The sequence below is a fragment of the Nomascus leucogenys genome, chromosome 2 (genome assembly GCF_006542625.1).
Source record: "Nomascus leucogenys isolate Asia chromosome 2, Asia_NLE_v1, whole genome shotgun sequence".
Classification (NCBI taxonomy): Eukaryota; Metazoa; Chordata; class Mammalia; order Primates; family Hylobatidae; genus Nomascus; species Nomascus leucogenys.
In genome coordinates, this window is record NC_044382.1 from 77,327,497 (window position 1) to 77,355,235 (window position 27,739).

The 27,739-nt window shown below is 49.9% G+C and overlaps 1 protein-coding gene and 1 non-coding gene across 2 annotated transcripts in view; one reads left to right on the forward strand and one right to left on the reverse strand.

Moving 5' to 3' along the window:
- Positions 1-27,739, forward strand: part of GSG1L (GSG1 like) — a 268,187-nt gene that overhangs the window by 189,084 nt on the left and 51,364 nt on the right. The window contains exon 4 of the mRNA XM_030799338.1: positions 25,487-25,598. Coding sequence (XP_030655198.1) covers positions 25,487-25,598 — 112 coding nt within the window. The remainder of the gene's footprint in view (positions 1-25,486; positions 25,599-27,739) is intronic.
- On the reverse strand, positions 6,864-6,968 carry LOC115831810. Its single transcript, XR_004027302.1, has one exon. It is a non-coding gene; the product is annotated as a U6 spliceosomal RNA (small nuclear RNA).

A 27,739-nucleotide genomic window follows, 5' to 3' on the forward strand; every position in this document is an offset into this window, starting at 1 on the left:
AGAGATGGAGGGAGACAGAAACAGAGAGAGATGGAGAGAGAGATGGAGGGAGACACAGACAGAGAGAGAGATGGAGAGAGAGACAGAGACAGAGAGAAGGAGAGAGAGATGGAGGGAGACAGAAAGAGATGGAGAGAGAGATGGAGGGAGACAGAAACAGAGAGAGATGGAGGGAGACACAGACAGAGAGAGATGGAGGGAGACAGAGACAGAGAGATGGACAGATAAAGAGACAGAGAGATGGAGAGAGAGATGGAGGGAGACAGAGACAAAGAGAGAAGGAGAGAGAGATAGAGGGAGACAGAGACAGAGAAGGAGAGAGAGATGGAGAGAGACAGAGTCACAGAGAGAAGGAGAGAGACATGGAGGGAGACAGAGAGAGAGAAGGAGAGAGAAATGGAGGAAGACAGAGAGAGAGAAGGAGAGAGAGAGATGGAGGGAGACCGAGAGAGAGGAGAGAGACAGATGGAGACAGAGAGAGGAGAGAGACATGGAGAGAGAGACAGAAGGAGAGGGAGTGAAGGAGACAGAGAGAGAGGAGAGAGACATAGAGAGAGAGACAGAAGGAGAGGGAGTGAAGGAGACAGAGAGAGAGGAGAGAGAGAGATGAAAGGAGACAGAGAGAGAGGAGAGAGAGACGGAGACAGAGACGGAGAGAGAGAAGGAGAGAGAGAGATGGAGGGAGACAGAGAGAGGGAAGCAGAGAGAGATGGAGGGAGGAAGAAGGAAGTGAGAGACAAAGGAGGAACAAGACAGACACAGGGAGCAAACAGCAGCAAATAGGCCGACATTTACTGAGCACCTGCTATATACCAGCCCATCATCAAAGTGTTAATCCTATGAGAGGGAAGGACACTGACTCCTCAAAACCCCTCTGCAATTCCCGGAGCCTTGAAGGCCCTCCTTCTTCTGTTCTCTCCACCGCCATAACTTGCACTCACCTGTAGCCTTTTTCTTACTTGTCCAAGGAAGGTCCTAGAAGATCGGAGGAGAGCTGAGCCCATCCTCAGTGAGGAGCCCCATCAATGCAGGAGACCCCCAGCTCTGGGAGGACGGGAGGCCCTGAGCCCTGCTCCCACCTGCTGGCTGCTGCACTCACATCTGCCTTCCTCCTTCCTCCTCTCCTCCCCCTGCCTCTTAGTGAACACGTGCTGGCCTTCCAAGCCCATCTCCAAGCTCACCTCCTCTTGGAAGCCTTTCCCCAATCCAGGGAACACAGACCTTTTATCTCCTTCAGGCCCTTCTCAGAGGCTGAAACTCAAATGCCTTGAGTGGCCTGGGAGGGAATGTGGATGAGTGAGCGAGCTGGGGATATTGCGGGAGCTATGGCAGAGGGCAGCAGACGGGCAGACGATGGCACTACTGAGGGGCTTGGCAGCTGCAGGCCCTCATGAAACGGCCCAGCTCCAGCCTAGCTCCAGCTGAGGGTTGTCGAGAAGAAATGTGGACCCAGTGTTGCCAGAGTTTCTGATTTTTTACGAGAAGCCAAAACTCCCATATTTTAATGGAAATCCTCCAATTTTTAAAAATGTTGGCCCCAAAATATCATCTTTTTTTTTTTTTTACAGCTCTTGCCAACATCTGCAGGTTCGATTCAGCCCGTGGGGTGCCAGTTTTAGATGGTAGCTGGATCTATTTCTATTTTAGCATTTGTAATAATTGATTTCAAGTCACTGTTTATGTCACTCTCCTCATTAGCCTTGGAGGAATGGCCTTGCCATATTTACGGCCATATCCCCTGTGGCTGGCCCCATGCTTTGCATACAGAGGATGCTTAATAAATATTAGTTAAATGAATGAGTTGGAGTGTTAGAAGCAAATCAGTGGCCTGCAGAAGGGTCTGAAGATTCTAGAAGGGGATCAAGACCTGTTAGCTGGGGAGGTAACGGCCAGTGAGTCTTCGGGAAGTGGGACAGATGGGGCAGACCCCTGTCATTTTCCCCTTCCCGGCTGGCCATTAGTGATTTAAATTCCGCCACATCCTTTGCATGTTGCTAGAAGCCTGGGCTGGGGGAGTCTGCAGGCCATCGGGCCTTTCATACAAACGAGCCTGGCCCCAGGCACAGGGCCAAGTAGAAATTGGGCTTTAGGGAGGTGGGAAGAGGTAAGAATTTTAATAAGTTCAATAAAAATTGGAAATAAAACCTACGCTGGAGGAACTGCTGGTTCCTGGCAGTTTTAAGGGACTTAGTGGAGTGTAGCAAGGGATGCTGGGTATTTCTGGGCCTGGTCTCGCGAGAAACGCAAGGAGGTTGGTACAGGACTGCTGGGCCCAGGCTCCGACTCAGCGGGACGACTGGACTCTGAGGGGCGTGGCCAGGAAGTGGCTGGCCTCAGGGGGCGTGGCCTCAGGAGGAAGCCGAGTGGATGGGCGGGGCCGCCAGAGATCCTCAGGGTGGATGCGCTGCAGGTACCCTCCTCCTGATGGCCAGTAGAGGGCAGCACAGGCATAGGATCCAGCCCCCCAGGGAGTGGGCTGGGTGGGGAACCCAGCAGGGAAACTGAGACCAAAGCCCTGTCGTAGGGGAAAGGCTGAGCTCCTGGAGTCTCTGACGTACAGTGAGCAAGGGCTCAGTGGGGAGAGTCTAACTCCTGTCTGCCCAGCGACTGGAAGTAGCCAGGCTCTGAGGACCATCTGCCACAGCTCATGGGGCAGCGCTCACTGATCTGCCCTGTCCCTGAGCCATAGAGGTGGGAGCTAGGCCCACCCTCTGCCTCCCAGTGGTTCCCACCTCTTTGTCAATGTGCCAGGTCCTTTACTCAGGCATCTCATCCCCATTTTAGAGATGAGAAGAAGGAGGCTCAGAGAGGTTAACTAACATGCCTGAGGTCACACAGCAGGAGTGGGAGAGCTGGGCTGACAGCCATGCAGTGCCTGCCTGCATAAGCACTGCATCACCTGCTGTGTGCTGAACTGAGCTTGTGCATTGATCTGGGTGGGCGTCTATTCCTGCCCCTCCTCCTAGAGCATGAGTCTTAGGGCAGGACTTGGTCTATCTGGGTGATCCCTGTATCCCTAGTACCACAGACACCAAGGTGGCCTCTGTAAATACTTGTTGAAGGAATGAGTGTTACAGAAACTGTGGTAGGAGAGGATTGGAAGACACATTTGAATATTTCTGCCCTTTCAAATAGGCACTCTCTCCTGGGCCAGGGTGGGCCGCTGGTGGGGAATGCAGGGGGGTTGGCATGAGCTGCATTCATCAGCCTGAACCCTCTAATAAATGCTGCATTGTAGGTCTAGAAAAGTGAAAGTGAGGGCCGGGTTTGGTGGCTCATGCTTGTAATCCCAGCACTTTGGGAGGCTGAGGCGGGAGGATCCCCTGAGGTCAAGAGTTCGACACCAGCCTGGCCAACGTGGTGAAACCCTGATTCTACTAAAAATACATAAATTAACCTGGCATGGTGGCACAAGTCTGTAGTCTCAGCTACTTCTTTTCTTTTTTTGAGACAAGGTCTTGTTCTGTCACCCAGGCTGGAGTGCAGTGGTACAATCATGGCTCACTGCAGCCTCAAACTCCCCAGGTGATACTCCTGCCTCAGCCTCCTGAGCAGCTATGATCACTGAGGCAAGAAAATGGCTTGAACCTGGGGGGCGGAGGTTGAAGTGAGCCAAGATCACACCACTGCACTCCAGCCTAGGTGACTGAGCAAGACTCCATCTCGAAAAAATTAAAAAGAAAAGTGAAAGTGAGAGCCTGCATTTGGGTAGGGGTGGAGGGCAGATTGCCCAGGTGTGGATCCTGGCCTCAACACTAGGTGTGTGCCTTTGGCCAAATTCTCCATCTTTCTGAGCCTCAGTTACTTCTCCAAAGTGGGATAATAGTCAGACTACTGGCGGGGTTGTGGAGATTAAAGGAGTGAGCACATATAAAGTGCCCAGCACAGTGCTTGGTACATGGTTGGCTCTGAGGATGATGACTGTAACAGAATTGGTAATATCGTGGCAGCACTGAGCCTTTCATGGTATTTAAGTATGTAATGATTTGGTAATGATTTGGTATTACAGTGACACTGTATGTAATTCATGTAATGGGAGAGGGGGTGTGGACAAGGTCAGTTACAGAAAGGGAAGAGTGTATCTGTGTGTGAGAGAACAGAGACAGGCAGAGAGATATACAGGACATACAGAGATATACAGAGAGGCAGAGACATATACAGAGAGAAACAAGTGGGAAATAGAGACACAGGAAGGCAGAACTAGAGAGAGACACACACAGAGAGAAACAGAAACTAAGAGTGTATTTGGCCAGATGAGGTGGCTCACAACTGTAATCCCAGCACTTTGGGAGGCCAAGGTGGGAGGATCACTTGAACTCGGGAGTTTGAGACCAGCCTGGGCAACATAGTGAGACCCCATCTCTAAAAAAATAAAATAAAAAATTAGCCGGGCATGGTGGTGTGCACCTGTGATCATAGCTGCTCAGGAGGCTGAGGCAGGAGTATCACCTGGGGAGTTTGAGGCTGCAGTGAGCCATGATTGTACCACTGCACTCCAGCCTGGGTGACAGAACAAGACCTTGTCTCAAAAAAAGAAAAGAAAAGAAGTGCATTTACTGCCAGTGATTAGGGCACAAACAGATATATATATATATATATATATATATATATATATATATATAGATGTATATATATATAGACTAGATCTATATATCTAGATATATATATCGAGAGAGAGAGAGAGAGAGAGAGAGAGAGAGAGAGAGAGAAAGAAGCGTCCCTGCTCTGTGGTTGACATTTATCCAGTGCGGCCACTTCCACCTCCACTCCCCACCAGGTGGCAGTTGTTTGAATCTCCAAGGGGCTGAGAAGGCCTGTAGGCCTCCCAGCCGGGACTGGATCTCAGGTGATGCTGGGGCAGGGGACACTTCCCAAGGTGACCAGGAGAGTATCAAGCCAAAGGAACCTGGGGATGATTCTTTGTCAATCCAGGAAAACACACTCCAAGGACCAGGTCAAGAGTTGGGTGACAGAGGGCCAGAGGCCTGGTAGACCTAGAGCACAGTGGGATTGAGGTTGGGGGAAGTAAGGGACATCCCAGGAGATGGCTGGATTGGAGCCCAGTATGGTCAGGAGCCCAGAGTGTGGGGGTGAGTTGGACTGGCTCACAGAAGAATGCGTGGGACTGGCGCCATCTTGGTCTCAGGCATCAGACATCACAGCTGACTCCAAGTCTAAGGGGACCTCACAGCACAAGCCTCTCCCAAACCAAACCCTGAGCCTTGTGGCAGGGACCACATTCTATTCATCTCTGTGTTTCTGGAGCCCGGTAGGACTCAGTGGGAGCCTCTGTGAATGTTTTCAGATGAAGGAATTGCTGGGTAGAGTTGTGGTGTTGGAGGTGGACCCACACATGGGCTGGGCTCCTTCCTGCGGGCCAGAATGCAGCCAGCAGGGAGGGCCCCGGACCTGGAGAGCAGGATTTCATCCTCAGCTTTGTAGGCTGATGTCTAGAGCTTTCCTGAGAGTTCACACGAGGGCTTTGCAACCTCCATTTTGCTGCATCAAAGCCTGTTGGGTCTCATGTCTGGGTTCTGGTTGTCTCATGTCCAAGGGGTGGAAACTTGTTCAATCTGAGGCAAAACCATATTTTTCTAAAGGTCATTCTGTAATTTCATCTCTCAATATTTCCCTTGGTGGCTGCTGGTGGGCACAGGAGAGAGCAGCCACCTTTAAGAAGATTAAGTCCAGTTGATGACTTTGGCTTTTGGGGATTTTGCCGAGAACTGCAGGGATGTGGCTGTCTTAGGAGAGAGGCAGTGAAGGGCTGTGTTGAGCCCAGCCACTGACTGTCTCCATGTCATCTCCATGTCATAGTGTTCATAGTGGATTTCTATGCTTTTTGCCTTGATAGCATCCTTTGTTCCTTCTTCAGCTTAGAACACAATGATTTTCCTTTGGAAACCATCTCTTTTCCACTCTCACGCCATGTTTACTGCACCACATCTCACTGCAGAGGTGGCCCCACAGCCTGGCCAATCAAAACATTCCATCTCCTTGCCCACAATGATTGGTTTGGGGATGAGCATGTGATACAAATCAAGGCAATGAGATTCAGTTCTAGGATGTTTGTAGCAACTGCTGGAACACCACAAATGCCCTTTTTAATGATGAGAGGATGTAAGCTGGGAGCTGATGGATTCAACATATGGAGGGAATCTGCCAGAGAATGAAGCCAACAGACAGCAGTGTTTGAGAGAGGAAAAGACAGATTCCTGACCTCATCATATGAGCACCCGGATCATGCTCTGTATAATGCCTAATGATCCATACAACTTTCCATTACATGAGTTAATTTATTTCCTCCATTAAAAACCCCAGTTTGAGTTAGGTAGTCACCACTTGTGATTATGAGTCCTAACACAGCTGGGATAGGCTTAGCCACAGAGTACTGTGGGTCTTCAATGAGGGTAGGTAGAATGAGCTGAGCCAGGGCCACAGGAACTCCTTCGGCTGTTGGATCTCTTTCTCCTGCCCCAATATAAGGAGCTTGGGCTCTCTTTTGGCTGTCATCTCGAAATATGATAGTTCCCTGAGCTGAGTCAGGCCTTTGGGCCTGGAACCCCCTGTTGCCAAGCCCGACTGTATCTCTGGGATATCAGTGGCACATTTAGTAAGTGCTGGAGTTGGCAGAAATAAATTCAAATTACAATAAATGTAACTGGATTAAATTCATCAGTTAAAAGTCAGAACTCCTGGGTTATAGAAATAAAAACAGCAAGATCCAACCATACAAGAGGCACACTTTAAAAGACATAGAAAGGTGAAAGAGAGAAGAATGGGAAAAGATATACCTGAAAAAAATGAACCAAATAAAGCTGGGTTAACAGTTTTGTTATCTGATTCAATAGAATTTTTTTCTTGTAAAAATAGAACACTTCACAAATTTGCATGTCAACCTTCCATAGGGGTCATGCTAATCTTCCCTGTATCATCCCAATTTTAATGTATATGCTGATGAAATCAGCACTGAGTATAATTTAAGACCAAAAATTATAAGGGAGCAAATAAGGAAATTATAGGTGGGTAAAAAGAATAACAAAACAACAAAAAATATATCCATCATAAGCATATATTTTCCTAACAACAAAAACTTTATAGCAAGCAATAACTGGCAGAACCTCAGGAAGAAACAGATAAATCAGCAATGACAGAGATTTTTTAACATACACACAGACATCTCAGAAACTAATGGAGAAACAGACAAAAAAGTGAACTGAGCTACTGAAGGTTACAATGAATACGTTTGAATTATTAACTATATATAGAACTCTATTTCCCCTCAAAAATCCCTAGAGAATATATGTTTATTTCAAGCACACACATATAGAACATAAACAAAATATGTTGGAGCCAGGAATTGGACTCAGCTTGCTCTGTTTTCAAAGCTCTATATTATTCTGTGTCATGCGTGTGTCTGTGTATATGGGGAGCGTAGGTGTTGGTAAAGAGAAACTGGCGGCAGCCAGGCTGGGGTTCAAGGTTTGGGAGACTAGTGTCAGGAGGGGTAGTTAGGTGTCAAGACCAAATGCATGGCCTGGTTTGGGCCATGGGCATGGCTCCCCCAGCAGACCCAGGAGGAAACCAGCCAGCCCCAGAGTCATTTTGCCTGCCCTGGTCAGGCCTGGCCCAGAGCCCACTGCTGTGTTTGCCAAATGTGTGACAATATTTCCATGGCCTTAGCAACTTAAAACAACACACATTTCTTAGCTCACAATTCTGTGAGTCAGAAGTCCTGGCCTGGCTTAAGTGGGTGCTCTGCACTAGGCTGCAGTCAGGGTGTTGGCCAGAGCTGAGTTCCCCTTTAGAACCCATCTAAGGGAAGGATCTGTTTGAAGCTCACCTGGTTATTCAGAGATTTCGGCTCCTTTTGGTTTCTTTCAGGGCTTCAGTTTCTCTCTGGCTATTGGCTGGAGACCACCCTTAGCTCAAGGAGGTCACCTTCAGTTCCTTGCCTTGTGGACCTCAAATGTGGCTACTTACTTCATTAAGTCATCAAGAGGGACAGCCTCCTTGCAAGAGAAGTGTCACAACCTTATGTAACATAGTCACATACATCCTGTTACCACTGCCATATCCTATTGATTATTGCAATTAAGGGGAAAGAATTACACTAGGGCATGGGATCACCTTCGAGTTGCTCCTTCATAACCTTAATAAAGGGCAGCTTGGCAGGCTTGGCAGACGGTGCCCTGTGACTAGAAAGCTGAATGGTGTGCAACCCGTCCACTTGGGTTGGGTCACGTCAGAGAGTTGAGACCACCAGGCCATTGGCTTCTCTTGGCTTGAAGGTCTCTGGCTCATCAGAGTGGATGAATCTGCCTTGGCATTTCTGAAGCCCAGGGAATATGGCCTCCAAATTGCCACAGTCACCCTTGCAGAAGGGACTGGAATCTGAGCCCTGAGATAGTGACAAATACAAGACGTGGGTGTCTGGGGGAAGAATGGCTCAAGCAGTGGAAATAGTGCGTGCAAAGGCCCTGGGTCAGGAATATGCTTTGGGGTATGCAAGGGACAAGAAGGAGGCCGGAGAGGGGAAGAGGGGCGAGAAGTGAGGTCAGGGATGGAGACACAGATTTCCACGGCCATGGCTCAATCTATCCGTGCACTACTGGTAGACTTTCAGGGTGTTTCCTATGCTCTGCTATACCCTTGTCCATAAATTTTGCCCACACTTGCAAATATGTCTGAGGGTAAATTCCTAGAGGTGGAATTGCTGGGTCAAAAGGAAAGTGCATTTCAGTTTGGACAGCCACTGCCAAATTGACCCTCCTTCCTTCCCAGAGCTGACACTCCCACTGACCCTTTCTCTTTTTTTTAATTTTTAATTTTTTTTGAAATGGAGTCTCACTGTCGCCCAGGCTGGAGTGCACTGGCACGATCTCGGCTCACTGCAACCACCGCCTCCTGGGTTCAAACGATTCTCGTGCCTCAGCCTCCTGAGTAGCTGGGATTACAGGTGCACACCACCACGCCTGGCTAATTTTTGTATTTTTTTTTTTTAATAGAGATGGGGTTTCACCATGTTGGCCAGGCTGGTCTCGAACTCCTGACCTCAGGTGATCCACCTGCCCTGGCCTCCCAGAGTGCTGGGATTACAAGCATGAACCACCGAACCTGCCCTCACTTTCACTTTTCTAGACCTACAATGCAGCATTTATTAGAGGGTTCAGGCTGATGAATGCAGCTCACACCAACCCCCCTGCATTCCCCACCAGTGGCCCACCCTGGCCCAGGAGAGAGTGCCTATTTGAAGGGGCAGAAAGATTCAAATGTGTCTTCCAATCCTCTCCTACCACAGTTTCTGTAACACTCATTCCTTCAACAAGTATTTACAGAGGCCAACACGCCCAGCCTCCCACTGGCCCTTTCTGAGGGTCCTCCATGCCTGTGACGTCCTTGGTCCCTGCCTAGGCTGGCATCCTGTCCTGGTTTCACACAGAAGAGCTGCTGCTGTCTCCCTGGATTCCCAGCCCCTCCCTGCAGAAGGCTGTTTGGCGCTGCAGATGGCTGGGGAGTCTAAGAGCCCCTAAGAGGACACTTTCCCTTGATGGAAATTCTCCATATTGGGAAAATTCTCCCCACCAACAGTCTTTTCCGCGTGCTTTCCCCAGGATCAGAAACTCCCCAGTGGCTATTCTGAGACAACGTGTGAGTTCTCATTTACCCACAATTTGTCTCTGGGAAGGTGGAGGGCTGGCAGACTCTGCCAGAGGACAGAGAACACCTTGTCTGGAAGGGGGAGCAGCTGTCCCCTAGTTACTGCCCATGTGATATTGCAGGGGCTGGAAAGGCTGGCGGCTTCCGGACCTGCTGAGATAGAGGCTATGTGAGAGTCAATCAGCATTTACTGAGCACCTACTATGTGGCTCCTGCACCTCTTCCTGCCCGACCAGGCCTGATTCAGGACCAGGGCAGGGCTGAGCCTGTGTGAGTCTGTGACCTAGGGTCTCTGTGGCTTCACACCTGAGCCTGGTCAGGGCAGGCAGGTGCAGACTTGGGGGAGCCTCAGCCCAGGCTGCCCACCCAGGGCCTCCTTAGAGCCACCCCTTCCTCTGGAGCCTCCTCCTCTCTTGCCTGTTTCTCAGCAGCTTGCAAAACCAGTTAAGCCTTAATCTTTGGTGACTGAAGGGGTCTCCTAGTCCTAAACCCAGCTCTGAGCCGGAGGGAGCTCCTGCTGGGAGCACCTGCCAGAGTCACAGGCCTTCCTCAGAAGACAGGCAGGATGGCTGGGTGTGGCAGCTCACATCTGTAATACCAGCACTTTGGGAAGCAGAGGTGGGAGAGCTGCTTGAGGCCAAGAGTTCCAGATAAGCCTGGCCAACACAGCGAAACCCTGTTTCTGCGCAAAAATGAAAAAAAAAAAAAAAAGGCTGGGCATGGTGGTGCACACCTGTGGTCTCAGCTACTCGGGAAGCTGAGATGGGAGGATCACTTGAGCCCAGGAGTTTGAGGCTGCAGTGAGCTATGATCGTGCCACTGCACTCCAGCCTGGGTGACGGAGTGAGACTCTAACTCTCAAAATATAAAAAGTAAATAGAATAAATAAAGAGGGATAGAAAACCCACTCCTGCTCAAGGAATGTAACAGATGAGAAGAGCTGACGGTCTTTGGCAGGGACTCTAGGGCCAATGGGAGCAAAGACAGTGATGTCTGGGCCAGGCAGTGAGACGCATGAGATGCCCTGGGCTGCCAGGGCCCGGCCCTCTCCGCCCCTAGATTTGCTTGGCCCTGGGCGATCTCACAGCTGCTTACCCTGATGGAGCTCTTAGCAGTCGCGGAGGGCGGACTAGGGCATGGTGCCGAGACCCCCTCCGTGCTTCCGTGTGACCTCGCTCCAGCTTTGTCCGCCTGTCATTCTGGCCATATATGGCCTGGGTCCCAATCTTGAAGGCTTCACATCTTGGATCCTGTCCCAGAACAGAGGTGGGCCTCACAGAGCCAGACACTATCATGGAAGGTGTCCAGGCCCCTCTATGAGCGCCCCCTAGAGCCAGAAGTCAGGAGAAGACCAAGGGCCTCCAGAGACACGGAGCCAGCACGCACCTCCAAATGGGATAAGGCTGACGGTGTCACTCCTACCCCTCCCACAGCTCAAGACCATCTCGTGGCTCCTCATAGCAACAGTTCCACCTCTCACCCACCTCTTAACCTCCTCACTCCTTCCCTGCCCTGGGTCTGAAACTGTGAACACACTCGGTCTCTTCCTGCCTCACCCTTCTCTCCATCTGGGGCTCTCTCCCTCCAGAACCTTCAGTTTTCAGGTCTCAGCTTAACTGTCACCTTCTCAGGGAGGCCTACCCTGACTTCCTTGGCTAAACTAAATGACTCAATCATTATCTTCCATATCCCATTCTTTGCCTTCACAGCATTTATTAAACTATGAACTTCAAAAGGTATTTTTATTTATTCGTTTTTGTAGAGATGGGGTCTCATTATGTTGCCCAGGCTGGGTTTGAATTCCTGGCCTCAAGCGATCCTCCTGCCTTGGCCTCCCAAATTGCTGGGATTACAGGCATGAGACACCGTGCCTGGCTAAACTCTGAATTTTTAAATGTGTGTGTTTATTTCCCATCTTCCTTCGTAAGACTATCAGCTCCTTGAGGGCAGGGACCTTTTTGTCTTATATACTCCTTTACTTCCTAAACCATGAAGACAGCCTACCATCCAGAAAGTGCTTAATAAATATTTGCTGAATGAATGAATGAGTGGAAGAGACTGTGATGGAATGGTAAAACACCTGGACTTGGAGTTGGGCAGACCTGGACTCAAACACACTCCTTCCTTGCTGTGTTACCCTGGCTGACTTGATTTACCTCTCTGAGCTTTACACTCTCATTTTTCAAGTAGGGTGTAATGAAACCTAGCCTTCCTGGGCTAAGGCAAGGATTACACAGGACAAGGGATGGTCAAGTGCTTTACAAACTGTAAAGTGCCCAGGGTAAAGAGAGGCTGTCAATTTTGGCTCTCTGGACAGTTGTCAAGGTGGCCGCCCATCCTCTCATTTTCTTAGTGCACAGGCAGCTTTCTTAGGTCCTGGCCAGTGAAACTAATTGGATGGAGTCCCAGTGTTGCTGCAGGGAAGCCCGGAAGCTCAGAGCACTTAAAACTTAACTGGCCAGAAGAGTTGGATTTGCATTTCAACGTATGAGACCAGAGGGATGGAAGGTAGTGCTGGGAGGAATGTTCTTGAGTTGGCTTGCAAAGGGCTCAGTTCTATGCTGAGGCAGAAGGACTGAGCTGGCGGGGGGTGAGCTGGGGCCTGACACTGCAGGCGTAGACCCGTCACAGGTGTCTCTGCCGATCAGGGCCCTCTGAGAGCAAAACAGGAGGAGAAGGGGAGGCCCACCATGGAGACATGAATACAGTGACTATTCCTGCTTGTCAGTTGGGGAGATTTAACTAGATGTCTTGGAGAGGGGGTAGGGAGAGAGAGGAAGACACAAAACAGTGGCAGACAGATAGCAAGAGACAAAAATGAGAGAGAGAGATGGAAAGAATGAAGTCCCAGGGAGGGGTAGTCCGCCCAGTGTCTCCCATGAGTGCAAACCACAGAAGGAAATTAAGACAGGCTTCCCTGGGGTACTGCACACTCCCCATTGATCTCAGAGAACCCCTTGCCTTTCGTTTTCTTGTAGAGATGGGGTTTCCCTATGTTGCCCAGGCTGGTCTTGAACCCCTGGCCTCAAGTGATCCTTCTGCCTCGGCCTCCCAAAATGCTGGGATTACAGGAGTGAACCATCGCACCTGGCCCCCCATGCCTTTCTTTCTTTTTTTTGAGATGGAGTCTTGCTCTCTTGCCCAGGCAGGAGTGCAGCAGTGTGATCTTGGCTCATTGCAACCTCTGCCTCCTGGGTTCAAGAGATTCCCCTGCCTCAGCCTCCCAAGTAGCTGGAACTATAGGCGCCCACCACCACGCTCAGCTAATTTGTGTATTTTTTAGTAGAGTCGGTGTTTCACCATGTTGCCCAGGGTGTTCTCAAACTCTTGGCCTCAAATGATCTGCCCACCTTGGCCTTCCAAAGTGCTGGGATTACAGGCATCAGCCACTGCTCCTGGCCACCCCCCATGCCTTTCATCATGCAAGCATCTTGCCTCAAACAGTGTGCGTCTAGTATTTAGGGATCTTTATCTTTCCACATGGGCCCCCAAAGTTGAGCCAACCCCTTCCTCTGGTGCCCAATCATAGAGAGACCAATCTGTTGCCAGGCTGGAAGAAAGCCGGGCTTGAACTTCCAAGAGAACAGGTGTGTGCACCTATGTGACACCTCCCTGGGGGATTCCCAGGCCTGTCAGGGACACTTTTAGAGCCCACCTCCATGTTCTGATGGGAGCCACCACCCCATTCCTCACCCAACTCCGCATCTCTCCCGCTTCATCTGTCTGCATTCTCCTCCTGCGACCATTGCCACATCCGATGCCACAAGTACAATGCTCACTTCGCATTTTCTCTAAATCACTCACTGTTTTCACAACGTAAATTCATTCAGAAAGGAACCTTCAGATCACCACTGGAAATGAAAAGCCAGTATCACTTGCAATAAATACAAAAGAACTGTCAAAAAGAAATTACCATTGTAAAAACATTCGTAAGGAGCCGGGAGCGACAGCTTATGCCTGTAATCCCAGCACTTTGAGAGACTGAGGTGGGATCACTTGAGCCAAGGAATTTGAGACCATCCTGGGCAACACAGGGAGACCCTGTCCCTACAAAAAACAAAAATATTAGCTGGGCATGGTGGTGAGCACCTCTGGTCCCAGCTACTCAAGAGGCTGAGGTGGGAGGCTCGCTTGAGCCCAGGATTTGAAGGCTGCAATGAGCTATGATCGCACCACTACACTCTAGACTGGGTGACAGAGCAAGACCCTTCCTGAAAAATAAAATAGAAACAAAAACATTCATGAAGAACCTAAAACAGTGGATTCAATGGGGGATTATTTTGTCCCCCACTGTCCCTGCCCTCCCCACCACAAGGATATTTGGCCAATGTTTGGAAACCTTTTCTGGTTTTTATGACTGGGGTATGTGGGGATGCGGGGGTGCATATTCCTGGCATCCAGTAGATCAAGGCCAGGGATGCTGCTAAGCATCTGCTAACACCCAAGACAGCCCTGACATCAAAGCCTTCTCTGTCCCCAAATGTCAGTAGTGCTGAGGTTTAGAAATCCTGCTCTAAAATGAGCTTAAGCACCCCAGAGGGGTGAGTCCCACACTCTGGGCAGCTGTGACCTAGTTAATTCCTCCTTCTCCTTCAGGCTCTGCTGAAACATCCTGCCTCAGGGAAGCCTTCCCTGACCCCCAGAACAGAGCACCCAGTTGTAGGCTCCGGCTCCAGGGGCCCCTGTACCTCCCAAGCCCTGACTCATGACCCTTGAGGGTGATTTCTTGCTAGTATCTGCCTTTTCCACTGGAGCAGAAGCTCGCAGTGGGTAGGGGCCATGTTTGTTCCGTTGGTCTCTTTTTTTTTTTTTTTTTTTGAGACTGAGTCTCGTTCTGTCACCCAGGCTGGAGTACAGTGGCACAATCTTGGCTCATTGCAACCTCTCTTTCCTGAGTTCAAGCAATTCTCCTGCCTCAGGTTCCCAAGTAGTTGGGATTACAGGCACTGGCTACCACACCCGGCTAATATTTGTATTTTTAGTAGAGATGGGGTTTCACCATGTTGTCCAGGTTGGTCTCAAACTCCTGACCTCAGGTGATCCATGCACCTCTGCCTCCCAAAGTGCTGGGATTACAGGCTTGTAACACTGCGTCTGGTCCCGTTGGTCTTTTTTCTGCAGCCCTTAGCGCCGTGTCAGGCTTGTAGCAGATACTCAATAGCTACATGTGGAATGAATGAATGAAGGTTGGGCCAAAAAGAGATGTGGACTCTGCTCCTGGACTCACCACAGCTTGCCAAGCCCTTAACCTCTCCTCGGCCCACTTTCATTCTCACCTGTGAAATGCACACCTAATGGGCCTGTTGTGGGGATCAAAGGAGAACGGGCATGAAAGTCCTCAGCAGGGGACAAGCCAGGGCATCCACCGGGGGAGGATCCCTTGCAGAATAGGGGTCATTCTCTCATTCATCAATTCCACCATCACGATCGAGCACCCTGGATGCCTGTTGTCCCAGGGTAATTTTATTTTATTTTTTTAAGAGTCGAGGTCTTGCTCTGTCACCCAGGCTGGAGTGCAGTGGTACGATCATAGCTCATTGCAGCCTTGAATTCCTGGGCTCAAGCATGTGAATTTCTGGGGTAGAAATGTAGACGGTAGAGATGAGATGGGCAGGATTGTGACTTAGGGGTGTGTACATCCAAGGGTGACTTCCCCTGTCTCCTGGATCTCATTCCCACCCAATCATAAGCCCGATAACTTTCTCCTTGTCCTCTCTCCATCATCCTCCAGGTGAGAGGCCCACCCTCATCTTGGGGGACTTGTGAGGGTACAAGGCCACCAAAATGGAGCTTAATCCACGTGAAGAGGCATGTGGAGTGTCCAGGACACAAGTGGACACAGATGAACACAGGGGGCATCAGGAGATAGAGGTGATACAGGGACACAGGTGACACAGGTGGGCACAGATGGACATCACTCTTTTTGAGCAGCCCTCGAGGATGTGCTGGCTGTGTCCGTGAGCACAAGGCCCAACTCGCAAGGTGTCCACTGTCCACTCAGACTGGGAAAGGACCCTTTGTGAGTGCCAACTTCACCTCCCTGTGGCTCCCGGAGGATGTAATGGAAAGGGCTTGAAGTGGAGGCTGGGGGCCTTTTAGGGAAGCCCTGCTCATATCCACATAGTGCAGCTCATTCCTTCTTGGGGCCAACCATCCCCCTCTCCTCCTCTTCTCCCCCCTGCTCCTCCTTCCGTCCCCCTCCTCCTCCGCCTTTTCCTTCTCCTTTTCCTCTCCCTCCTCCTTCTCTCCACTTTCCCCTCCCCCTCCTCCTCCCCTTTTGCCTTCTATTCACCCTCTCCATTCCCCAACCTTTCCCATCCTCCCCACCTCCCCTTCCCCTCCTCTTCTTCCTCCCCTGCATCCCAGTCCCCTCCAGGCAAGCAACTTTAGCTGATCTCCAGGTGGAAGGGGAAGAGAAACTGTCTCTGCTTGATTGCGTATTCTTCTCAACCTTTTTCTTGGAACACCTGGATGTAGGCTTTTGAAATCTCCAAAGCCAAATTGGGCTTCTGTTCTCTCAGTCTTCTGGGACAGCTGTGCCCTGAGGTCATGGGTGTTTTCTATCTAGTTACCCAAATGACAGGGGGAACAGGGGATGCTAGTTACCCAAATGACAAGGGGAACCGGGAATGCTGGCAGCCTGGCTACATGTCCATTAATGTCAGAAATCGTCCCACCACCAGTTTGTCCTGGGTTACCCTGGACCCACCAGGTCCTGCGGCCATGGCCTCTGGGCTCACTCTGAACCCCACCTGGGGGATCTGAGCCTATTCATTGCTGCAGGGCTGGATGGGGGCGGCTGAGCTGAACAAGGCTGGTGGAAGTTCAGTAAACCCATTACTTGAAATTGGAAGGTCTCCATGAAGTGCCACCTCCGATTTGGGCCACTTCACTTTAAAAGGCAGAATTCCAACCAGAGTGACGCTAATGACTCCGGTAATCTAAAAGGGGAACTTTGGAGAAAGGGCAGAGAAATTGGAATGATCTATGCAGACAAGACAAGGTTAGGGGGCACCTCGGTGACTGCTGACCCCCCAAAATGCTCCTCTCAAGAAGATGCCAATCGGCTCACCCCCCTCCCCGTGTCCTCAGAGGGCAGAGCAAGAAATTGGCTTAAATTGGAGCTGGAAAGATTTAGGTTATGTGAAAGGAGGAACTTCTTAAACCCTGAAATATGCTACCAAGAGAGGCTTCGGGTTCTCAAGAGAGTGTCTAAAAATAGCTTGTTCTTTAAAAATAGATCTGGGCAAGTTTTAAACATAGCATCAGCTCAGCTTCTCAGGGCTGGCCTTATGTGCAGGTGTACCTGGCCACATGGGGTCCCCCCAGGGCAGAGGGCACAGGGAAAAGCCAGGCTTTGGTCTCTGTCGTGACCAACATCAGGATATTTTAGATACGTTCAGATAAGGGATTTATTTTTTCCTCTGCCCCCAGCCGATTGGTGTCATGAAACACCAGCCTTTAGTTTCTCAAGGTTTTTTTTTTTTTTTTTTTTTCCGTGGGAGGCTGTTCTGGGGCTGATATTAATTGGGTCAGTCCCAACGGCTTCTCCCAGTTGCTCCCAGTTTCTCCCAGTTTCCCCCAGTCCCTTGCCATTCCTGAGCCAGGGTTCTTCAGTGCCTGATGGTTTGCTGGGAAGTGAGCAGTCTCAGCAGTACCCGGTGCCCCGGGGCTCCCTGCCTCCAGCATCTCAGCGCCCTGGCAAGTCTGGCCCATCCTCATCCTCGACTGCGGGGAGGACTGCAGCTGCTCCACCCAGGCTCCCTGCCTCCTGCTCCTCTTGCCTGTTCTCAGGCCACAGCCATGCTGACTACCCCCACCCAACCACTTTGCTCCGAAAGTTGCAATTCCTGCCCCGGGTCCTCAGGATAAAGTCCAAACTGCCTCGGATGGCTTAAAATTTCCCATGGAATGTCCTTGTTTATCCCTGCAGCAGCATCTCTCACCTCCCAAGTGCCCCACCTAAGTGCCCGTGACAGCCACACCAAACCACTTTGCCTGTGGGTTTCTGCTGGTGGGGGTTCCCCTGCCCGCTCCACCTCCTCCTCCTCCCTCTGACCCTTCCACTCTCAGCTCCTATATCGCCTTCTCTGGGAGCCTCTTCTGACCTCCCCACCCCACAGACCCCAGGACTTCCCCTCTTGACTGCCCTGACGCTGAGAGGTGCCCAGCCTGTGTGTCTGCCTCTCCCATCCCAGTGGAAGCACTGGGAGGACAGGCCGCTTGACCCCTGTAGAAAAGCCTGAAGCACAGCAGGTACCTGATATTTGCTCAGTGACCAGCTGAAAGTCAGGGGTTTCCCTTTGCCGCCCTCCTGCCCCATCTCTCTGGTTCCAGCCTCCTCCAGGTCCCCACCAGCCCCTCTGCATCTCAAGTCCCGGACATGACACGCATGCCCAGCATCTACAAGAATATTTATTTAAACATGAGTGCTCACTGCGTGTTCTCAGTAATAACTTAGCATCTTTAATAATAAACTCTATTATAAATCAATTAATCAGCTACCTCCCTGGTATCTCAATTAAATGGAGCGTGGCATTCATATAAAGCATCCAAACCCTGCCAAAGGGAGCCAGGCCAGAGGAGGGGAGATCCTGGAATTGGGGTTGTCACTGCTGCTCTATGTCCTCACCCAGGGGTAGCTCCAGGCTGAAGACCACTTGGGAGGGGTCACGTGGGCTCTGGTCCACCCCCACCTCGAGGGAGGCCCAGGAACCTGCCACCCCTCTCCCCACTGATTGAGCAAAAGATGATTCAGGGCATCTCGGGTTGGCATTCCTGTGTGTCCTCTGGACTCAAGAGGCCCTGACAGGTGTCCCCAGGCCAACTTGTCTCTCCCTACCTGAATCCCACAGCTACCCTGCCTGGGCTTACTTTAAATTCATGAGCACGGATCTCACACGACAAGCAACACTGCCCCAAGAGCCGCATGCACTTCTGCAGCGTGTTTGTGCTTTCCCACTCTCAGAAAAGACTATTTCATACCCTCTGCTCACTGCTCCTCAACCCCCACTTCCCCAGTCGGCCACCTCGCTCTCAGCTGGTGACCTTGTCTCCAGCTTGCTGGAGAGAAGGGGGGTGAATCTGCTCAAGAACTCAGATCCAGCCCGGCACAGGGGCTCCTGCTTGGATCCCGGCACTTTGGGAGACTGAGGCAGGAGGATCTCTTGAGGCCAGGAGTTCAAGACCAGCCTGGACAACATAATGAGACCCTGTCTCTACAAAAATAAAAATGTCAGCTAGGCATGGCAGCACTTACCTATAGTCCCAGCTACTCAGGAGGCTGAGGCAGGAGGATCATTTGAGCCCAGCAGGTCGAGGCTGCAGTGAGCTATCATGGTGCTGCTACACTCCAGCCCAGGCAACAGAGCGAGACCCTGTCTTAAAAAACAAAAAACAAACAAACAAAACTTGGGTCTCACTCAAACGCTGTCTTCCTGCTCCCTTGGGTAATGCATCCCAATTCCCATCAAAAGCCAGCCCCTTTGTTTTCTAGAACCTCCTCGCACCTTCTGGCGGTCTCTGGACCTTGCTTCCACAATTGCCCTCTCACTCCCCTGCTCTGTCTGTCTCTCCCTCTCCACGTGATCATTCTGCATGGGCATGGAAACATGCTCTATCTCCCATTGTTAAAACGCCTTCCCGGACAGGCATGGTGGCTCATGCCTGTAACTCCGGAGCTTTGGGAGGCTGAGTCTGGAGGGTTGCTTGAGGCCAGGAGTCTGAGACCAGCCTGGGCAACATGGCGGGACGCTGTCTGTAAAAAAAAAAAAAAAAAAGATAGATGATAGATAGATAGATAGATAGATAGATGTATTACATGTATATATTTTTAAATAAATAAATAAAATGCCTTCCTGAGCCCCAGGCCCTCCCCAGCTATCACCCCGTTTTCCCACTTCCCCAGGCAGCATTATGCTTTGAAAGCTTTCTCTCTATCATTTACCCTCCTCCTCTTCTAAACTTCTTGCAGTTGACGACTCTCCACACTGGTTTTCCCTCAGCCTCCCTGGCCACTCCGTCTCAGCTTTCTTTGCTGGTCCCTCCTACTCTGCTTAAGATCAGATGTTGGCTTCATCCTGGGACGCTTCTCTCTCCTCTTCCTACAGTCTCTCACCAGGTGACCTCTTCTAGGCACATTGTGTTATTTATCATTCATATGCAGATGATTCACGCATTTAAGTCTCTGGTTCTGACTACTCCTTGAATCGCAGACCTGGCCCTTCAACTGTTTGCTTGCTATCCCAGCTTAGATATAAAATAGGCATTTCAAGGCCGCCACCGTGGCTCACGCCTGTATTCCCAGCACTTTGGGACCAAGGTGGGCAGATCACCTGAGGTCAGGAGTTCAAGACCAGCCTGATTAACATTGTGAAACCCTGTCTCTACTGAAAATACAAAAATTAGCTGGGCGTAGTGGCGGCACCTGTAATTCCAGCTACTTGGGAGGCTGAGGCAGGAGAATCGCTTGAACCCGGGAGGCAGAGGTTGCAGCGACCCGAGATCATGCCACTGCACTCCAGCCTGGGTGACAGAGACTCCCATCTCAAAAAAAAAAAAAAAAAAAAAAAAATGCATTTCAAATGAATATGGCACAAATAGGATTCTACCCACCCAAACTTCTTCCTCCCTTCATCTTCTTCATCTTAGCAAATGGCATCTGCCCAGATGCTGAAACGCAAACTCTCAATGTCATCCTAGATCCCAGGGAGCCCTCACCACCTGTGTGCAGCCCAACAGTGAGTCCTATTGACTCCACCCTCAAAACTTGCCCCAGGCTGGGCACAGTGGCTCACGCCTGTAATCCCAGTGCTTTGGGCTGGAGGATCACTTGAGGCCAGGAGTTTGGGACCAGCCTGGACAACACAGGGAGACTCCATCTCTGAAATAAATAAATAAATAAATAAATAAATACAATAGCCGAGTGTGGTGGCATGCACCTTTAGTCCCAGTTACTCAGAAGGCTGAGGCTGGAGAGGAGTTTGAGGTTAACAGTGAGCTATGATTGCGCCACTGCACTACTGCTTGGATGACAGAGTGAGACTCTGTCTCAAAACAAAACAAAAATAAACAAACAAACTAAACATACCTCAGAGCCGCCAGCAACGCCAGCCTAAACAAAAACAGCTTAGCCTGGGCCCTTGCAACAGCCTCTCAGCTGGGCTCACCTCCTCCCCTTACAATCACTGTCTCCACACAGTAATCAGAATGATTTTCTTAGAAGAATCAGTTAGACCCCTGCTTAAGGCGGATAGCCCTTTACTGACTTCTCGTCCTGCATAGGGTGAGAGCCAAACTGCATTGCGGGCTCCAGGGCCTTGCATGGCCCTGCTCCTGCCTGCCTTTCTGACTCCATCTGAAACATCCCTCCCCTTTCTTTTCTCTTTTTTTTTTTTTTTTTTTTTTTAGACAGAGGCTCACTCTGTCACCCAGGCTGGAGAGCAGTGGTATGATCTTGGCTCATTGCAGCTTCTGCAGCTTCTGCCTTCTAGGTTTAAGCCATTCTCCTGCTTCAGCCTCCCGAGTAGCGGGGATTACAGGCATGTGCCACCACACCTGGCTAATTCTTGTATTTTTAGTAGAGATAGGGTTTTGCCATGTTGGTTGGGCTGGTTTCGAACCCCTGACCTCAGGTGATCCACCTGCCTCAGCCTCCCAAAGTGCTGGGATTACAGGCGTGAGCCACCGTGCCAGGCCCATCCTACCCCTTGCTCACTTTGCCACAGCATTTTCTCCTAGCCTCCAGCCCCAGCCTTTGCCCGGGCTTCTCTCTGTCTGGAATGCTCTTCCCCAGTCTTCTGCGTGGCTGCCCTCAGCTCCTCATTCCAAACCTCTGCTTAAATGTCACTTCCTCTGAGATGCCCTCCCTAACCACCCAGGCTGAAGTGCCCCCCACCTCCAAGGACTCTCCACCACTTGGCCCTATTTTATTTTTTTCATGGAAATGTTTACTGCCTGAAATTTCATGTTAGTTTATATGCTAATTGTCTGGCTCTCTCCACTAGAGCCCAAGCCCGTTGAGAGCAGGACATCTGCCCATCTATTCCAGTCTATGCCTCCCCAACCCCCTGGAATAGTGTCTGGCATGTGAAAAGGCTTTGCTAAATATTCGTTGACTGATTGAATGAATACATGATAAATGAATGAATGGTGACCCTGACATGTGCCGTCCTAGACAAAGTTTTGCAGTCTGGTCCTGTCCTAGCTCATTCCCATATCCCATACTCTTGACTCTTACACCAAACAGCCCAACATCCCCAAGCACCTCTCAATCATTGCTCATTTATTCATTCAATAAGCACTTATTGAACGCCTACTGTGTGTCAGATACTGGGCTTGGCGTTGGGGATTCAGGGGAGAGCCAAACAGATCTGGTCTCTGGACTAGCATACAGCCTAGTGGGCCTACATAGTGAGTCTCAGGTGTGTACTCTTCATTCATTCATTCAAGAAACTTCTGTGGAGCTTATTTTGCGCCCAGTGCTGTTCTAAGCACTTTATAAATATAAGCCACTGAATCCTCCTACCAGTCTATGAGGTAGGTACTATTATTATCCCCATATGACAGGTGAGGAAACTGAGGCACAGAAAGTCAACCTACCCAATGTTACAAAGCTGGTAAGTGACTGTATTAGTCAGTTCTCACATTGCTATAAAGAACTACCTGAGACTGGGTAACTTGTAAAGAAAAGAGATTTAATTGGCTCATGGTTCTGTAGGCTGTACAGGAAGCATGGCTTGGGAGGCCTCAGGAAACTTACAATCACAGTAGAGGGCGAAGGGGAAGCAGGCATGTCTTACACAGCTGGAGAAGGAGGAAGAGAGTGAAGCGGGAGGTGCTACACACTTTTAAACAACCAGCTTTCTTGTGAGAACTCACTCGCTATCATGAGAACAGCAAGAGGGAAATCTGTCCCCATGATCCAGTCACATCCCACGAGGCCCCTCCTCCAACACTGGGGATTACAATTCGGTGAGAGATTTGGGTGGGGACACAGATCCACACCGTATCAGTGACAGAGCTGGAAGCTCGGCTCTCTCACTTTCCTGGCACTGCTTTCCTCTGGGCTCACCTCGTGATGTGCTTGACATTGTCTCTTAGTTCTTAGCCCCGCTGGACTCAACACTCCTGGACTTAACAGAATCCAGCTTCCTCAGTTTGGACTAGCACAGGGCAGGGCTAGGAGTCATGACAGCTCTTCCTGCTCTAAGTTCTGAGGAGCACCACACCCAGCCCAGCTCTGGCCCCCTGGCCAACATCCTCCCATTTCCAGTGTTCTCCAAGGTTTCCTCAGGGCCTGGAGGGACCATACCCACCTGACCACACCGGTTGGGAATTCCATTTATAGTTTCAGGAGTTGGGAAATTCCAGAAACCACAAGGAGAGATTTACAGCTGTGGGTTTCCTGGTGTGAGTCCAAGCCAGGAAGTAATCACGGCAGCAGGAAAGCCTCATTCATTTAGTCTCCTCTAATTCAGGAGGTGCAGTAACTCACCAAAAAGTCTCTTTTTAATTCAGATGAGTTGGAAATGATTCCTTCTGATGAGGATTTGTAGGACAAATGCTGTGGGTGGACCTTGCTTTACAGAATGAACACGCTTCCGAAAACAAAGGCAAGGTTCAGATTTTTTTTTTTTTTTTGAGACGGAGTCTTGCTCTGTTGCCCAGGCTGGGGTGCAATGGCACGATCTCGGCTCACTGCAAGCTCCGCCTCCCGGGTTCACGCCATTCTCCTGCCTCAGCCTCCTGAGTAGCTGGGACTACAGCCGCCCGCCACCACGCCCGGGTAATTTTTTTGTATTTTTTTAGTAGAGACAGGGTTTCACTGTGTTAGCCAGGATGGTCTCAATCTCCTGACCTCATGATCCACGTGCCTCGGCCTCCCAAAGTGCTGGGATTACAGGCATTAGCCACCGTGCCTGGCCGGGGTCAGATTTTGAAGCAGAATCTTTAAAGTGCAATCAGAGAGTTCCACCAAGGTATCTTTGAGTGAACTGTAATTTTTACTTATTGAATTTCCTTAAAGCATGGTCTTTCATATTTGGGGATAAGTAGAATTTAATTTAGGAATCAATGCTTTTCTAAACTAATAGTTCAGAAAATTAATTATTTTGCCAACAGGCTAAGTCCAGCTTCTGGGTGTGAGATTTTGTATTAAAATACTGTTGTGCTCCTACTATCCTGGTATAAGGAGTGGTCCTTCTCATGAATATTCCCGCCCTCAGAAAAGGAACTGGCAGAACACTAAGAAACGGGTCAACACCCTTCTGAATGGGAACAGCTTCTGGGCAGGGTAACAATCCCAGAGAGACTCAGCATTGGGCAGTAATAAAGAGGAGAGACTTGTCCCTTCAGAAAACAGATTGTACTGTAAAGTTACAGTGATTAAAACAGTGTGGCACTGATGCAGCAACACAGAGAAAGATCGGTGGGACAGAATGACAAGTTAGGAAGTGCACCCATGTATTTATGGGACTTGGAATATGGTATAAAAGTGTCCTTTAAAATCAGTAGGGGAAATACAAAAAGTAGCTGGGTGTGGTGGTGCGTGCTTGCAGTCCCAGCTACTTAGGAGGCTGAGGTGGGAGGATCACCTGAGCCTGGGAGGTGGAGCTTGCAGTGAGCCCAGATGGAGCCACTGCACTCCAGCGTGGGTGACAGAGCGAGACTCTCTCTCTCAAAAAAAAAAAAGTTTATTAATTTTTTTTTAAAAGGTGTAATCTATGCAACAGACAGGATTAATATTCAGAATATACAAAGAATTCCTACCAATTGATAAGGAAAAAGATTTTTAAAAACAAAAAGAAAATTGGCAAAGGATACAGACATTCAAAGAAGAAGAAATAGAAGTGGTTAATAAATGTGAAAAATGCTCAAGCTCACTAGTACTAAGAGAAATATAATAGGCTTTTGGAGTCCCCATTCTCCCATTAGCAGCCAGGCAGTTCTCTCTGCTCTGTCTTAAAAGAGTGGAAGGTCTACAAAACACTGAGAAAATAATGGTCCCCTGACCCCGGCTAAAGCCCACTCTACAGCTGGGTCTTCTTACTAGATGGGGGAAAATGCTTTAAATATAAACAATTTAGCCTCTAATCCTAGCACTTGGGGAGGGTGATGTGGGAGGACTGCTTGATCCCAGGAGTTTGAGACCAGCCTAAGCAACATAGCAAGACACTCATTTCTACAAAAACGAAAATACAGGCCGGGCACGGTGGCTCAAGCCTGTAATCCTAGCACTTTGGGAGGCTGAGGTGGGCGGATCACAAGGTCAGGAGTTCGAGACCATCCTGGCCAACATAGTGAAACTCTGTCTCTACTAAAAATACAAAAAAATTAGCAGGGCGTGGTGGCAGGCGCCTGTAGTCCCAGCTACTCGGGAGGCTGAGGCAGGAGAATGGCGTGAACCCGGGAGGCGGAGCTTGCAGTGAGCCGAGATGGTGCCACTGCACTCCAGCCTGGGGGACAGAGCCAGACTCTGTCTCAAAAAGAAAATACAAAAAATTGGTCTGGCATAGTGGCATGCACCTGTCGTCCCAGCTACTTAGGAGGCTGAGATGGAAGGATCACTTAAGCCCAGGAGCTATGATCGTGCCACTGCACTTCAGCCTGGCAATAGAGCAATACCCTGTCTTAAAAACAAAAAGAAAGAAAGAAAAGAGAACTACCCTCTCTGGCCTCCCAAGCTCTGTTCCTGCTGACCTCCCTTACCGAGGGGTCCCTGTTCTCCACAGTGATCACAGGCAGCCAGGCAGCAGAGAGGCTGTGGGTGTGTGGGGACAAAGCCCTTCCTTACTCCTGACGCTTTGCTCTGCTCTGTGCCCTGCAGGCCTTCTGGGAATGGTCGCCCACATGATGTACACGCAGGTGTTCCAGGTCACCGTGAGCCTTGGTCCTGAAGACTGGAGACCCCATTCCTGGGACTACGGGTGGTCCTTTTGGTAAGTGGGCCTTCGGGACAAGAGCAGCTTCAGGCACCAGAGGCCCAAGGTGTGCTGGGACTTCAGCAGCTCAGCCCAGTGGGGTTGTCGGGGGGAGGAGAAATGGGGGGAGTTCGAGGGGCTGCAGTCCAAAGGCGCTTTAAGACCCCAGGGCAGGGATTGGCCAACTAGGGCCTGTGGGTCAAATCTGGCCCACCACCTGTTTATATGCAGCCCTCAAGCTAAGGATGGCTTTTGGATTTTTAAATGCTAAGAAAATAAATCAAAGGAAGAGGAATGCTGTTTTGTGACATGTGAAAGTTACATGAAATTCAAATTTCAACGTCCATAAATAAGGTTTTCTTGGAACACAGCTACTCTCATTGTTTTATATTATACGCGGCTGCTTTAGCACTGAGATGGCAGCACTGGGTGGTGGTGACAGAGACTGAATGGCTCACAAAGTCAAAAATACTTACTCTCTGGCCCTCTGCCGACCCCTGCCTAAGAGGCATGCTATGGAAGGTTGGAGATGGAAGCTGGCAAGACCTGAAGTTAGGCGAGCTGTGGAGGGTCTGGGTGGTCCGATGGGGTAGGTGGACTCCAGTGAGGGGTCTGAATACAGGGAACAGGACAGCACCTCAAAGTGGGGTGTGCATATGAAAGGCATGATTAGTCAGGGTTCTTTTGCTTACCAGTGATAGAATCCCAAGCTTAAGTGAACAAGGGGTGTTCATTTGTTTGTGTAACTGGAAAGTCCAGGTGGATCAGCTAGGGTGCTCTGGGTCGTAACAGAAAAACCTACCCACATCAGTCTAAGTAAGGAGATATCATACATTGGTTCATGGAAAGGAAAAGTACAACTATGGTGTGGACTTCAGGACATGTTTGATCCAGAGTCACTGAGGTCATCAGGGCTGAGTTCTCTTCCTCTGTGTAGTCATCTGAGCTTGGCACCCTCCACATGTTTACTTTGTTGCTGGGCTGGCTTCCCTGTTGGGGAGAGCTCTTCCTAAGGCTGGTGCATTCTCCTTCCCTTGTAGGAGAGAAAGGGCTTCTTGTTCTCCAAGATTGACTACAGTCCCAAGCTTCCCTCTGGTGGGCTTAGGTCATGTTCTCTCTCCTTAATCATTGCCACAGCTGGGGGAATGTCATGAGCTTATTCCTTTAGCTTGACCAAGCCCACCTCTGGAGCAAAGAATGAGTCAAAACCTCTCAAATGGTGAGTGGATGGAATAGATGCTGAGCGAGCTACCACAAAGTCTGCTTCAGACACAGCTGGATCCAGGTGACCAGATTTTATCTGGAACCCAGTCATACCTTCTCCTTATCTTGTCTCTCTTCCCTTTGAATTGGTGTTGGCTTCATTCTCAAACAGCTTTTCCCCAAATGCTAGCAAAGATGATCACAACGCACAGACCAGCCTTCCTTTTTTTCTTTTTTTAAAGTCTCTGCTCTGTCACCCAGGCTGGAGTGCCAGACTTCCATCTTAAAAATGTAGCAATACCAGCAGACAGATGGGATTTCTTTTCCATATTTCCAGCTAAAATCCTGGTTATGACTTTCATTGGCTTAGCTTAAGTATGTGACCAAATCTGAACCAATGATTTAGACCCTGGGGGATACTGGAATGACCTGAGCCACATGGTCCAGAGAGTGGCATTAGCCTCACCCAAACCCTTGGACAGAAAGAGAAGGAGGGGAAGTCTCTTCAGGCTTGAAAGACAGAGACCACAATTGTCCACTACACAGGATACCCAGGTCTGGGGCTGGTAGATGGGGAGAATTTATCCATTCAGTCATTTAACACATATTCACTGAGTACTTCCTCTAGGACAGCTGTTCTTCTAGGTGCTGGGGATGCAGCAGTGCTGAGACAGCGTTGCAACAGGGATTGAGACAAGTGAACCAGCTGTATCTGAACTGTGCTGTGATGTAGATGTGTGTGGGGAGGGGAGTTCACAGGCAGCTGTAGGAGCACAGAGGAAGGGCATTGACTGACACAGCTTTGGGTGGGGCCAGTCCCCAGGAAGAATTTCGAAGGCAAAGCAGGAGGGAATCGGGTGCTAGGCAGAGGGAACAGCAGGTCCAAGGACCTGGAGGTTAGAGAGCATCTCAGAATGGAGCAGGAGGGACTATGATTATAATTTTAAAAAAGACCC